Raw genomic sequence first — 15,621 nt, forward strand, 5'->3', positions numbered from 1 at the left:
GCTGATCTGAGAGACTGAAGGGACTACTCACTAAGGATTACTAAATGTTTGGGCATCGAGTTCAAAATCATGATCAGTCAAAACGGAGATTGCTTGTCTACAGTAAGGCAGCCCAACTCAAGTTCCCAAGGGCTGTTTCCCAGCAGGTTTTACAGGTCTCTTTAAATTCTCCACCTTTTAAAGAAGAACAAGGAAAGACTTCAATTTATCCAATTAAGCACATAATGAGTTCAATTAGGTAATTAAGGTAGAAATAAAACCAGAAACCTTCTGGCCTTTTCAGGATTGGAGTAGTGTAACACAAAGTGAAAGATTAGATGAAATCACTTCACACTGCTTGGTGCTCTTCCCTGTGGAGAAACATTTGTTCTGTCAAAGAAACTATTGTCTCAGTGAATACATTGCAGTTACAGTACTTATTCGTTGATACTGAACTTTTTTTTTTATTTAAAAGCACATGTATTACATCCAAATACATTTTGCAGAAACAAACTTTATTTGCTAATATTTGTTTTGTACAAAAAGTCAATACAAAAATACTACAAGTAATTTTAATACAATTGTAGGTGTAGCTTTTTTAACCTTTATTAAAAAAAATCTATTACAATTCTACAATATTTTAGTTAACTACATACAAAATAGGTCAATGCTTTTTTTAAGCAGCACTTTGTAAATAACACAGGTCATGACACTTATTCATAGTGGATATAATATCTGAAAGTTTCAGAAAATATTTTACATAGTTACTTTAAGTGTTCTATACATTATTTATATATTTATAAAAAAATAAACAGAGCTTGTTATGATTGAAATGATAGGACGGACTATACAATGAAAAGGATGTGCAACAGTTCAGAGATTCTTGTAATGTTATTGTGTTCATTGAGAATACTGTATGCTTTATTTGCAGTTAACATTCCCTAGTCATTTAGTAACCTTTTTTCACAAATGATAAGATGCACTGATTGCTAATAAAATTCAGAATAAAACCCACAGCACATATGTATCTTTACAGTAAGAATATACTAGAAAGATATATATATATGAGAAAATATTTTTAATAAATCCTAAACCCTTGGCTTGGCTTTGATGTTGTTGTGAAACATGCTCCATGCATCACAGGTGAAGGCAGACGTCATGATTCATTGCGCATATTGGAACAGCCAGGCCTTATTACTGAAGCTGCGTGTGGGGGCTTGTCTGCTGTACTCCTGGAATGTATAGTTCTGTTTACGTGCGACTGTGTCAACACTTCCCAGCCAGCAGGAAGCCCTGACGCCAATGTGCCGGCACTCCCTGGGAGTCAACCCCAAGGACGGTCACAACTGATCCCCATTTCCCTAACCCCAACTCCCCCCTAACACCCACCCACCTGGTACTGAAAACCCTACCACCATCACAGCTCAGCATGGCACAGCCATGCTTTTACAGTACGGCTGGTGATGGGAGGCAGTGATGATAAAACATCCATTTCACATTGCCTTCAAAGCAAAAAAATATATAAAAAATACGTTTTTAACAGGCATCTGATAATCTAGATTGTTTTTCCCACCCCTTCCATGCTTTAATGACTTTTGCAACATCCCATGGAGTTGAATTGGTATATTGAATACTTTGAGCAAGCTTGATGCCTTTACAAAAGATTAAATCACCAAATGTTAAACATAAGCTCATACTGCAGACTCTGCACTACTATGCTTGAAGTAACCGGAGGATTCCAGTAAGGGACAGACATGAGCCAAGCTTATCCATCAGAATGATCCTTCCCTCACTTTGTATTCTAAGGCTAGAATCTCCTTGGTGTCATACAAAAATATCAACAGGCTTTCTAATAATTATTGCTCCTAGACTAGTTGACAATGAGTTTGAATATAGTTCTATAAATTATTTTATATTGTTAATATATCATTGCTAGTAAATTGCAGAAAAAAAACATTCCTATACATAAGGAATTTGTTGTCCAATACCAAGGCCACAGAGATAATACAAAATGGTGAACTCTGACTTTAACCAGCTGCATATCTTCACAGCTACACTTCATGTCGGTATATTTGTAGTAACTCCTACAATCTCAGAGAAAGTTCTTTGCATGCGAACTGGAAGCAATGGTCTCAAAACTCTCCATTTTCAGTCCTTTTTGCTTGACTTGTGGGTAAAAACAGAAGAAGTAAAAAAAAAGTCTCTCTTCCCTACATTCTACTGTCAGATGAGAAAGAGAAGCAGCATTGTGATGCTGTTCACCTGTCACAGGTCTGTTCTTCATTGTTTAAACTGTTCCGCTGCTTGCTCACACCATGTTGTGATGGTTGTTACGTTCAATTATGTCTGCTGAAGGAAGCAGTTCTTTTTTAATGGGAGATGGTGGTGGGGTGGTGGTCTTTATCTTGGGCTTGAAGAGATCCGACACATAAAACACCTTAAAGAAAACAAACAAGAAAGAGCTTTGAGATCAGGCTATGTGGGTACCAGCTACAGACAATGGTTTTAAAAAGAAACAATTTACTCTAAAGTTTAATTAGTACCTTTTTATACTCATTACTCTTTAAAAAAATAACACATGAATCCCAAAAATAACACATTTAGTAAAACAGATATCAAAAAGCATCCAAATATGTAGTGCTCCTTTTAGCTGAGAAAGTGCAATTCCAATGTGACTTGTGTTTTGAAGGCTATATATAAATGTCTGAGGGTTGGCAACTGTTCAAATCAGCTCTCACGCTTTTTAGCACAGAGATGTTGACAAGAAAACAATTAACCAATGCACTGTACAGTATATGGAATGAATATTGATGTTCTTTCAAAAAGCAGACATGTCAGATTCTGTTTGCTGTTGAATACACTTACGTAGAAGAAAATGACATGCTACACTTGTCAATCATATGATATTTTAAGACATGGAAAAGAATGCTACTCTAAAAATACAGACGGCTAATGGTCTCTTCCTCAGGCATATAACAGTCTAAACAAGTTCATTAGAACACCAGTTTAGATAAAAATGCAATTCATTAGGAATCGCTTGGTATTATCAGACTACTAAGCAATCCATCAAAGGAAGTGGTAAGAGTGTTGTTCATACTGACTATCATTTCAATGTTACAATTCATACTTAATTTGCCCGGATATTACAGAACACTCACATAGCCATTAATAAGGACACCCATTAATTGTGGGAAATACAATATTAGTCACTTTTTTTCCTTTTTTCAAAATTAAATTTCCCTCCCACTACTGCCTGAGGGTGTGAAGTCACTCGGTTTCCTCTGAGTTAGCGCTCTTTTGCCGTGGGAGTAGGACACGAGAGGAAGAGACACAAAAAGAGAGCCTTTCCTGAATACTCAATGACGTCATAGCTGGAGAGGATATTGAGGGCAGGTTACCTGGGAGTGTCTGAAAGGAAACAGGCCCATGGAAACAGCTATTGTCAAGAACACTTTACAGCTTCCCTCCAGATACTCAAGATACCTTAAGTATCTTAAAGTCTGGCTTTCTTCATCTGTGATTATTTGTGTACTTACTAATGTAGTGTTACATAACCAACTGAAAATATATGAGGGTATCACACATAAAAATATAATATTCATTGACATTTTCAAGCTTGCTCAGCACTGGTGTGAGGAACGGATAGAAGAGATCAAGGAATAGGAAGTAAATAAAATAAAAGCCTTTACTAGCTTTATACGTCCTTAAACAAAAAACGGTTTAATAGCCAAAAATAATTGATATTAAATTGTAACAGTCCCTTTGGGATCCAATGTCTCACCTCATGCAGTTCTCCTTTGAGATTCCTCTACCCTGTTCTGTCAGTGATGCAAGAGCTGCAGCAATTGGTGTTGCACCCACAATAGGGCTGGGCGATATGGCCAAAAACATTATCACGATAAAAACTTTTCTTATCAGTTGATATTGATAATTATCACGATAAATGTAAAATCATTATTTCTTTCAAGTTTAAAGGCAGATTTTTTCTCCTGAGTGAAAATTAATTGATAAATTAAGCAAATCTTTATTTTAAGAACACAACAAACACTTGCCAAACAGAAGAAACATTAAACAAAGGTAGAGAGTATTCAAGTCTTTTTATGTCAAAATATGCATGAGTAAAATGTACAAAATAAATATCTTAATAGAAAAATTAAATACTGCAGTGTGATAAAACACGCATAGACGATGGCTCAGACAGACTGCAAAGTCTCTGTTTTATGTCTGATCGTAAAAAGCCAAAATATCTCCAAATTACCCATTATAACTCCATGTGCTTCAGTGTCGCTCATTTCTCAACTCAAACTACAATCCTGTCAGCAACCACCGTGTGGGTAAACGACACCACGTCAGCTGCCTGGTCTCCAACACGCCCGCGCACTCGCGCAGTATTTTGTGCACATGTGCATATCATGCGCAGAGCATAAACATATATATCGAACATTTATCGAACTTTTGTTAAAGTTATAATCGAGGAAAACTGTATTGCGATAATTATCGTTATCGAATTATCGCCCAGCACTAACCCACAATACCTTACTTCTCAGCTTTGTACACGCTTGAGCCAGCTTTCAGAAAGAGTCCCAGGTGACACTTCAGTTTGGACCCACCCACATATCCTAATAGGGTGTGTCCTAGCTCTTTCCCTGTTTAAATCTATGGGACTGGCACTATGGATATTAAATGCCTTCCAGAAAAATCAATTATTGAACAGTAAAGGCCATCAACTTACATAATATATGTAATATTTTGGTCTTCAACACAATGTAATGTCTTTATATACAACATTAGCATTCTACAACACAAGTCTCTACATATGCTAAAATATATCATACAGCATTCAAAACATTCTAAGCAATGCACTATAATAAAATACTTAAATGTGCATATTCGGTGCATAAAGTATGTAAATTATTTAGATTTATGCATTTTTAATCTTTGCAGATTTTTGTCATCTGTGATACATGAATATAAGAACATCAGAAGAAGCTCAGCGACTAGTTTTTGTGTGTGAAAGGTTACATCTTTTTCATGAAAGGAAACTTATCAAAGACTGACAAAAGAGCTGAAGACAGAAAGCTGACGCTCTACAGGGACCCTGAGAAGGTCACAAAGGACGTGTGGGAGACTGGGCAGCGTAACCTCTCTAGATCCATGGTGCTGCTCAGCTGCTGATAACAGCTGAAATGTATTTCAGTCTGGATTGATAGGCCTGTCGATTCTGCATGCCTGGAGTGAATAGTTTACAATGCAAGAAAGCAGAGAGGAAACAATAACTATTTTTGTCAAAATGAAGTGTAGGCATAAATCTGCCCGTCATGTTTCCTGTTTCATAGCTACACACTATGGCAAGTCACGACCCTCGCCAGTCACCAGTGAAAGCTAAAAAAGGAATTATCTTTCCTGTTCTGAACAGAAGACTGTGCTGGACATATCCATGAACAGCCCCTGCTACTGAGAAGCCAGCTGTCAGGGCACTCTAAGACACTATCCTGCATGCTGTGTATTTCGATTCTTCCTTTTCTGATATTCTGCCACAACTTCGTAACATTCCTACCAACTGCCTGACAAAGAGAACTACTGTTCTATATCCACAGAAATTGAAAAAGTAGTTTTTTTTACATACAATAACAGCTTTAATATAAGCATTTTTTTCTCTTAGATAGGACTCTGAAACAAATGCTTGGAGACCATGATTAAGTCATGCTATATTCCTGGTGACCTTTTCCACCCTTACGTAATGCCATTAGGAACAAAATTAGGTCTTCTCATTATGAAATGACTAAGAGGGGCCTCCATTCCAGCTTCAAGAGAGGCATTTGTATATGAATCATCACCAAACCTCCAACCAGAGAGCAATTTAGTCCTTAATTTCTGCTAATTATTTCTCTAAATTGCTGTAGAATAATGTCTTCTGTAACTCAGGATATGATGAGCTCCCGTGTAATCACATGACAGCCTGGCTATATACAGTAGGCCTTATACACTATAGGCCTTACAACTGCAGCTGTCAAATAATATTTATTGTTGTAGGATTTGCTGTGTCCCTATGGGGAAAAAATTAAAGTTGTCCCCTTCCTTCAAGGAAGCCCACTGTATTGGGACTGCACTGACAGCAAAAACAATCCGAGTTGGAGCTCCTCATCTCACTGCAGAGCCACAGCAATCCTGCTGGAGCAATTCCAGAAGAAAGTCATGGAATGGAGGTGGATGAGACAGTATCTTAGCAAAGGCTGTTGCTCCAAAACTGCTCTGTCAATATAGTTTAATGTCTGTGATTTAATAATGAGCAGCTACATGTCTAAGAAAAAAATGGATCTATGCTGCATTTAATTTGTTTGAGTTCAGTATTCAAATCATAAATCCTACACTTAACAGAGGGCTTATGTTTTCAAGAACTCTACTTTCTTTGTATTAAGCATTTGGTGGGTGTACTGTACTGTTACCATAATTTAATAAGGTACTGATTATACAGAACGTATTGGAGAAGTGATTTTTATCCATAATATGTAAACATTGGAATTGAAGAGCACTTTTTTCTGTGAGAAAACTCAGATTTTAACAATGAAGTTTAATGTTTCACCGAGAAGCAGGATCTCCAACACTCACAGACCATTCAATTTTTTATGTACACTGTCACTAATGAAGGGAGGAGAACTAATGTATGGCAGTGTTTTGTGAACCCAAAAAAAGTCTCCTGCTGATGAACATCAGAGTTAGATGAGGAATGGCTTACAGATGGAACCCTTTAAAAACCAGGTTTTGTGGCATCTGACTCACAAAATGGTTGAGTCAGGCAGGAAATTACAATGGGAATGACTGGCTCTAAATCCCTGTTTGGTTTTAGTTAAAAGTGTCAAAAAGGGAACCTGAGTTTAAGGAATGGGAATTTAGGACACTTGTGAAAACTCCAGTAAGATAAAGTGAGCTTACAAGTCTGCCTCCCTTAATGAAGATGAAGAAAATAGACATTTAAAAATATTTAAACATCTCAGATAATGCTTTCAATATGGTAAACGAAAACCTCCCATGATTGAAAAATGCTCATCAGAGCTGCCAAGTTAAGGGATCTCAAGTTAAAAACTTTCGGCATTAGCATTTTCTGTGTTATTCTTCCGAGTCAACCATAACTGACAGGGCTGTCTGTCTTTCTCCCTTTCTGGGCTCTTCAATTTCACACTTGAGAGAAGAACATGAGAAAGCCACAGTGGTTCTCTTCGTTGAATGAATCTGCTTTTGCCCCATGCAACCATCAACAGTATGCAAGGTCTTGTAAACAGTCAATTTTATAACGAGGAAGTACAGTGAAAGCAACACTCTCCTGAAACACTGGTGGATTAGGACAGAGAAGGCAAATGTGAAATATGTGAAGGGTCAAATTAAGTGTGAGTGATCTTAAAATGATTATAAACATTTGTTTCAGTAATAGCCCCTGACATACTGCTGGAGTCTATTGTTTGCATTGTGAATCAATTGTCTGTAGTGAAAAAAGGTAGTCTGATTGAGAGGCTTGTAATCATTCAAGCACTACAGATAGGATATCTTAAGGGCACCCTTTTCTCTAACATACCAAGCCTTAAAGTGCTTAACTGGCAGTCTGATCTTGGGAGAAACCCTTACTTAGCGCAGGATATTGACAATGACCCTTGCCCTCCTAAGGAATTATGGGATATACAAGGTCTGGATTTTCTTGCTAAAAGCTAAATCCTTTAGTATTAAGACAAAGGAAGAGAAGCTTCAGACCATTATCTCATAGCTGTTTCCTTGCCAGTGGCCTTGTGCAGGGAGCTGCAGGAAAAGCCATTCATGGCTAGCTCAGTCCCTGTCCACCTCTGCCCCTCCATGTTATGAACAAAGTGCCATCTGCCCAGAATCTATGAAAAAGATGCCATTCACTGCAGAAAACATGCAGGTACGACCAAAAATATATGAACCCTTTGTAACGTAAAAAAAAGTCCTGAAAGAATGCCTTACTTCACTAAGCTGCCATTAGCTTTACTTAAGTTGCAGGTCTTGAAAATAGTGCCATAAGAAGAAGCTTATACATTTACCAGCAGAATGGTTTAAGTTCACAAATCTTCACAGACACTATATTAAATGGACTAATTGGCCCAACAGGACAGGAGCTCCATACCCTTAGATTATGATACAATTTAACTTGTCTTCCATGTTTTTTGATGACTATATTAAATACTACACTTTTGCTAAAGCCTCATTTCTTAATTACTTTAATTATTGAGAATGTGAGTTTTTTTTTATGCACAAGGCAGTAGAGACCATAAAATAAGGGATCAAGCTCTGGAGAAAGAATTGAAGTTTTGGGGTTGGAATACACAATAATGGATGATAAACAGAAAAATGGGACTGCCTATGTTATCTACTAGGCTGATGAAGGGGAATTTTACCACAAAGAGCTATGCAATCAGCATAATCATTAGCAAAAACAACAAGGTCCACTTTTTTAGGTGAGGAATAATCCCAATCTACTGATTATTTTAAAGATCTGGCATGATCATAGTCCAAGTATGATCAGTTTTGAGACTGGTGTTTCCTTTCTCCAACAGCAATTCCTCCAAAGACCACTTCTGATCATCAGTTATTAAATATATTTTAATTGCACACAGTAAGTGTTATAGTGTGTAGTTAACTGGGTCAATGGGAATGGAGGACCAGATAAAACAGAAAGTAAATTTATGATACAACCACTGGAATCCACTGCCAAACCTAGCCTAGTAGAATGTTGTCACTCCACTGGCAATTCTGTCCTTCCGCTTCCCTCCTTTATTTATTCCTAAAGAAGGCACTTCTGCATACAGTGTGACAAACACTGTAGTAAAGAAGTAGTTACAGTCACCCAAGAACTTCATAAAATCTTAAACTAAAGGAAACAATTTACCAAAACAATATTACAGAGCCCTGTAATTACAGCAGCTTAGTGAAAGAACATTAATAACATGTTTATCACCAAGCTTGAAAAGAAACAAATCTGTGTACTGCCACTCGAAAGAGCCCTCTCTGGCTGATGTTTAAAATTGTATGAAATGTCTGGCATCACTTCTTCAAGTGGTCATTAAAGGACACGGGAACATAAATATTTAGGAGACTGAGTTTTGGATCACATTAAAATATTAGATTCAAATATGTCAGTAATGAGCCCTTACCATGGCACCACACATTCCTGCATTAAAAGTCTATGCTTCTGAGACCATAACTGCCAAGTTGTTTGGCACATATGACACTCGCCTAAATACCATTCAGAAGCAGTACCAACCTTTCTAAAGCACACAACTGAGCTACAAGGTCTTTCACCGATACAGAGAAAGGACCCTGTCGGCAGCGATTTCATTGATGAAAGACATCCCTCCAGATTCTTGTGTACCCAGTATCAGAGCCCAAGGTTTTGTGGCGGCCAAGAGCCCTCAGAAAACATCCTGACAGTGACAGTGGCTGTGCCAAGTTTGGCTGCCATACAGGGAGATGTCTATAGAACTCTATGAAAGCACTTAGTATGAAGCAAACAATTTTCGTAATTGTTTTGCCTACCCCCCAAGAGAAAAGTGGGCCTCTGTGAACTGCAGCTGAGCTTGTTTACGGTCTGGGCTTAAAAAAGACCCCCCTAATACCTTAAGCAAACTCACTGAAATTGTAAAGTGAAACAATCAAAACAACAGAGGAGACAAGGACTAAAACACTAATGGCTTTTTTTGTACTTCACACACAGTAGAATCTGTATTATTTTAACAGGTTGCCCTTAGTGACAGCAGAGTTTGCATTATGGCAGTGGCTGGAGGAACTTTCATTATACAACCTGCACATTCTGCAAATGGACACTGTTGAGATTTTTTGAGTGTTCCTCATTTATTCCAAATTTTTTTCAAGCAATCTGTAGCTTATTATTACAAACTATATTTTCTAAACTCAGTTGAATTTAAGATTCGATGGACAACAAAGACTCTCGAGTTGATGCCAGTATATTTTATGGTTAATTCTCAGCTTCAGTCATTAAGCAATTGGTAACATAATGTTCTTTTATTCTATTAAAAAAGTGACATAGCTTCTCACTGAAGTCTTACATCTCTGAGGACTCATATTTCATTTATATGCAGACCAAAATAGTTTGTAGTTAAGAGTCTATTTCCCATGAAAGTAACATGTCTCTACCATCAACTTGAATAGGGACAAATTTGTGCCAAAGTCCAAAGACTGGGTCTGAGAGGGATCTTTTGTGGTGCTAGTGCAAATCTCTATGAAGTGAGTCATCTGCACAAATGCACAGTGTGGGAGTGAAACTGATGAGGCTGTACTTAATGAATCTAAGTACTCACTATGCAGTAAGCCACCAGGGCGCCTTGCACAAACCCTGCCAGGACATCGGTGGGATGGTGCTTGTGGTCGGAGACCCGGGACAGGCCAGTGTAGAATGCCATCATAATCAAGGTGAACTGCAGCAGAGGACGCAGAAGGCGAGCACCTCTCCAGGTGAACCGAGACTGGAGATAGAACTACAAGACATTTGCAACACACAGACAAGTGGGTCAGGGAGATGGGAAGAACATGTACAGGGTATTTGAACACAGCAATATCCACAGGTCCAGAGAGTGAATTTTGAAAAGCGCAAACATATACAAAATACTTCACATAATGGACTGAATGCAGAATGCACAGTAAAGAGGAAGTAAGCATACAAAGTTTGTAGTGCAAACATCAAAGACATGCAGGGAAAATTCACAACTCAAAGTTCTAATCTCAGTGTTCCGAGGTACAGTCTATAGTCTGCTACTAACCTGTATTCTACTGTTATCCAAGTACATACCTTTTGTACCTGGAAAGAGTGTTCTGTTTTTATGTATTAAATATACTGGATAGACTTAGTAAACTAGGTATGCTTAATCCAATTCAAATGCCTAGTGTTTTAAATAATGACCATTTACTTAACAGCAAAAAGAAACAGTTCAATATTTTGTTTCCGTGAAGATGCACACAATCTTTGCTTAAAGCAACAAGCCTGGAGCAAAGGATACAGGAGAGATATTGTTACCATTGTTTCGATGAAGAATTGTACATAATATATACAGATGGGTAGCTGGGTCAGCATGCGTAGGCTGCAAAGGAACAAGTAATAGGTTTATTCCATGCTGAAAAGAGAAGAAAGAAGAAAAAACCTGAAGAAGGCTCCACGGCCGAAACGTTTGTATTTTCTTTCTTCTCTTTCCAGCATGGAATAAACCTATTACTTGTTCCATAATATATACAGCTGTGTAATAAACCCACTATAAAAAAGAGAAATAAAACTATATAATGACAATCCTTTTGTCAGCACAATGTGGGGACAGAGACACAAGGCAATCCCACAGAACTCAACCCCTAGTGACGTCAGATGAGGATCTGATAACTTCTCGTTTTCCCAAGAAACCTAATGATACTCGTTTGTTTACAGTTCTATAAGGGAACTTCCACCTCTGTCCGGGAAAGTAAGTACAGACTACAGTGCAGACAAAACTTAGGATGCCAGCTAATTTCTTTTAAACTGAGAGCAAGACTAAATTCCTGGAATACACAAGGAGACAACTATAATTTGTTAACTCAAACCATATCCATAAATGTTCCCTAACAGAAAAAAAAAGGTTTAATCAATTTTAAAAGATTCTGTGGCTGATTTAGCGGTGTTATTCCAAATCACCTTCAGCATGCTTGTAATCAGTAAACATGACAGTTGTGCAATGTAAATGAGTTTACTGAATATAAAACTTGTGCCAGCATGCTGGAACCACAGTAGCCTAAGCTCCCAGACTTGAAATGATTCAGGGTAGCATCTGGTTGGAATACAAAGAAAATTAATATTACTGTTCACTTAATCATTGTCTACAAATGTATTCTTATATTCCCTCCTCCATCTGCCTTTTCCAAGTAGGCCACTTTAAAAAAATCTATTTTTTCTAGATCTCAAAATCTTCTCTATCAATGATGGTTTACTTATCATTATAGTGTACATGATGATGTCTCCCTGCTCAAGGACAGCTCAGCTGGACAGAAGGACGTCTCTAAATGTCTCATGTGTAACCACAATTTACGCTCCAATCCATAAATCAAGCCTCCATGTATTAAAGTTCGAGCTGGCATCATATAAAAGCAGCTTCTTTCATCAGAGTGTCCTAGTTTAAATTGTCTCACAACTTAGGTTATGATTACGGGTACACTCGCTCCAAAGACAATTATGTTACTGAAATTCCCATAGAAAAAAGGAGAAAAACAATCCTCAAATTCACATTACATCTGAAAATCAATGTTGCGCAACCCAAACACAATGAGGTTGTAGAGCTTTGATTTGAGCAATATTTGTGTGACTCACTTGGCTGAGTTTGAAGTGAGCTTTAAGATGATGCACAGAGAAAAGCTGAATTTGATATTAATATTGCTTTTTAAAGAAAAATAGACAAATAATCTATTCGATGAGCAAAGATAACCTTTAAAAAAACAGACCAGATCAGTTATTCATCTGACTTCAATTCCACAATATTTAATAAATTAAATATTTTGCTATCAAATACATTTATTCTAAGGTGTATTAGGAATCGGCTGAGCTCCTTAGCTAAAGGGATTTAACCAAGACTTGGTTTTCTTGGTTGATCTTTGCAATCAATCTACTTAAAAGTCCATTGCCGACCGTATGTGATTATGGTGTGCTGTCAAAAGAAGAACAAAAAGCCCCATTGCAGGCACAATCAGTTATGTGATTACCTCCATCTCCCTCGCTGCCCGACTGTAGTCATTACTATTACAGGGACAAACAGAGCAAAAAGATGACAATCATGCCTGCAACCTGCAGTGAAGTGTGTAGCACCCACTGCCTCTTTTTACTTGAACAAATTGAAATCTAGCTGAGTAACTGGAATGGTTATTTTCCTCACAATGAACATGTTCAGAAACAATGTATCAATATTGCTTGTTTGCATAGACTAGGGAGAGAAACGACAAATGTCAAGAAATAATAATTGATCGCGCTTTTGTTGCTCTGGTTTGAACACTTATATATATGTATATCAAGTATATTCTTATGTATATGTGATCAAAAACTGCATATGACCGAATTCTAAAACCACCCTGCTTTGCAGCTTACTAGGTACAGTACTATGCTGCTTAGAACTGCATTTACCATTCATAAACTAAAACCTTTATAAACTGGGTACATAAATCTTCAACATCTGTCACGCTTCTTGCAAAAACAAATGGCCACAGCAAAAAAAGTATAGGCTGTACAAACGTTGCTCTTTTTTTATAGAGACAGCCCTATGTGTGAAGTGGACATTTCTGAAATATCAGTCACTATGGAATTGTTTTGCACTCTGGCAACCCTACATCCTTCACAACACAGTAATGTTCTGTTGATTTTTCAGTCACTTCACCGAGTGTGTGCTTCTCTTTGCATACACTCAGAGGGGGAGCAACACAGCCTGGCATTTAGCTGCTGATAACAAAAATGTTTCCATAAATCTTTTCAAAAGGCACTCTCTGAAACTGCACTAAATAGTATCATATTAATGCAAAGTGTGCCATCTCCTTCAGCCTATCTCAACAGCTTCAGGTAGTGTACAAAGTGTTCTACTATGACTCCACACCCAGCTCCAGTCCTACTCTCCTTCATCCTCCACAGATGATTCTGTAGATTGATGTGGACAGAAAACTGCTTTGTTCTCTGTCTATTTAAGACACAAGAAAATACTTTTCACACCTTGCAAACAGAAGTGCCTGCATGACTTCTTCAAAAATCTGTAGAGAGGCTTCCGCTTTTCCAGAGATCACAAAACCATGTCTGAAAAAAACTGAAAAACTGTAGCTTCTGTGAATACTGAAGCTCAAGTCTTATGTATCTTTTCTTTTTCAGACAGTCCGCTTAAGCTGTTGTGCCACAAGATAACTGACTGCAGTGCTAATATTGAAGAAATAAGACCTTAGACTCCATTGGGATAGAAGCACACTGGTGTTTAACAGCCCATACCTCATATATCTTTTTCTGCATTTTAGAAAACATTCATCCAGTTAGGTCAAAGACAACATTAATTGCTACAGGTAAGGTAACATGGATAACCTTACACCTAACCACACCTTGAGATTGGCATTCCCTCAGTTATCCAACTAAGAAAGCACTTCAATCTGAGCTGCCATCTGTATGGGCTACAGTTTTGAAATAGAACACCACCATTCAATTGTTAAGCAAGCCCACAACAGTTATGCTTCCAAGCTCTTACAGGAACAGACTACCACAGATGAGGACACGACAAACAAGGGAACATCCATATGGTGAACTTATTCTTTATTTCTAAGCTGCTCTGCTTTTCTGTTTGTTACACTGCTTTTCTTTTTTCTGCATGTGAAGCACTTCACTGCCTTGTTATTCAATATATTAAGCTTCTCCCTCCAAACAGCTATTTGGAAAGACTGGCAAAGGCTCACATATCACTATGTGGTCAAGGCACTTTCAAGACACCACAGCCAAACCAAAAAGACATCTGCTGTAATGGTGAACTGTCTGTCTGGAGGTTACTCGAGGGCTGGGAAATACCCATTATACATTTCTCACTTACCACAGCGAGGTGACATCACTCTTATCATGGTTACTGTAAACCCTTATTTAAAGTAATAAGTAAGGGGATTCCCATAGACGTAACATGGGCCTGCATAAAAAAGTGTCTGCTTTAGAGGACATCTGCATTTATTGGAATAATGTCTTACTTCATTTGTTCTAGTATAAGCTTTTCAACTAAAGAACAAAAAAGAGGGAGGGACCAGACTTTTCATCAAAGAGGATTATGCTTAATAATTCAGTGGAAAGTAAGACTCTCAACTTGGAAATGAAACTACAAAGCATCTTTACAGGAGGAACTGAAGTGGAAGCCTGCCTTCAAAGTAAAGCAGAGTGCAACAAGAGGAGGCTTGACGTTCTGCTTGAAAGCTTTGATTCACAATATGTTCATTCACACTGAGCCCCCTAAAAAGACTTGTCAACTACTCTAGGCAGGTTTCAAAACCTTCCTCCATCTTCACTGAAGGAGGAAAAGTCCTGTCTGGGAGCAAAGAATAAAGAAAACAAATTTCTTAACACTGATTAAGAGCTGCAGAAACAGAATTTAAGGATGAGCAGATTCTATCTGTTGATCACGGCACCAGTTTGGAGCAGTTACAGACTACTTAGCTTTTACCATTCAGAGTCCAAATGGATGTGAGCATCTTGCTCCATCTGCCAAGACCCCAGCTACTGCTGACAACAGAAAGCCCATCAACAGGCACCAAGAGAATAATAATACCTTTATGGTATAAATTACCCTGGAGTCTACAATCAGCATTGTAAAGGGCCTGCTTGGAAACAATGGTTAATTTCCACAAAGTTAAGTCCTGTCCTCAAAGAAAAAGCTTACATTCCTAAGCCAGAAAATGGGTTTGTAAAAAACCCAGCAAAGACAGAGTTCTGAGGTATTACAGGCTTGAAATGTTTCAGCCAGAAAGGCGCTAAGGGAGTAGTGACCTATTTTCTTGGGAGGAACTTGTAAATCACATATTTGAGGAGATAATTTTTCTTTGTGAGTTTTAATAGCCTTCTTTGACCCTAACAATAACCTGTTCCTTTTATCCTTTCAGTCAAAGTGG

General features: G+C 37.9%; 1 protein-coding gene across 2 annotated transcripts in view; it reads right to left on the bottom strand.

Moving 5' to 3' along the window:
• Positions 1-432: 432 nt before the first annotated feature.
• The window catches only part of plpp3 (phospholipid phosphatase 3), a 44,268-nt gene continuing 29,079 nt past the window's right edge, over positions 433-15,621 (bottom strand). Inside the window, exons 5-6 of one of the 2 annotated variants that reach the window (XM_015355794.2) lie at positions 10,305-10,481; positions 433-2,416 (exon numbers count right to left, since the gene is read on the bottom strand). In XM_015355794.2, the coding sequence (XP_015211280.1) occupies positions 2,288-2,416; positions 10,305-10,481 (306 nt within the window). In that variant the 3' untranslated portion in view covers positions 433-2,287. The remainder of the gene's footprint in view (positions 2,417-10,304; positions 10,482-15,621) is intronic. The other variant, XM_006634999.3, reaches the window with a different exon arrangement.

This window comes from Lepisosteus oculatus, chromosome 9 (assembly GCF_040954835.1).
Source record: "Lepisosteus oculatus isolate fLepOcu1 chromosome 9, fLepOcu1.hap2, whole genome shotgun sequence".
In the NCBI taxonomy this organism is placed as follows: Eukaryota; Metazoa; Chordata; class Actinopteri; order Semionotiformes; family Lepisosteidae; genus Lepisosteus; species Lepisosteus oculatus.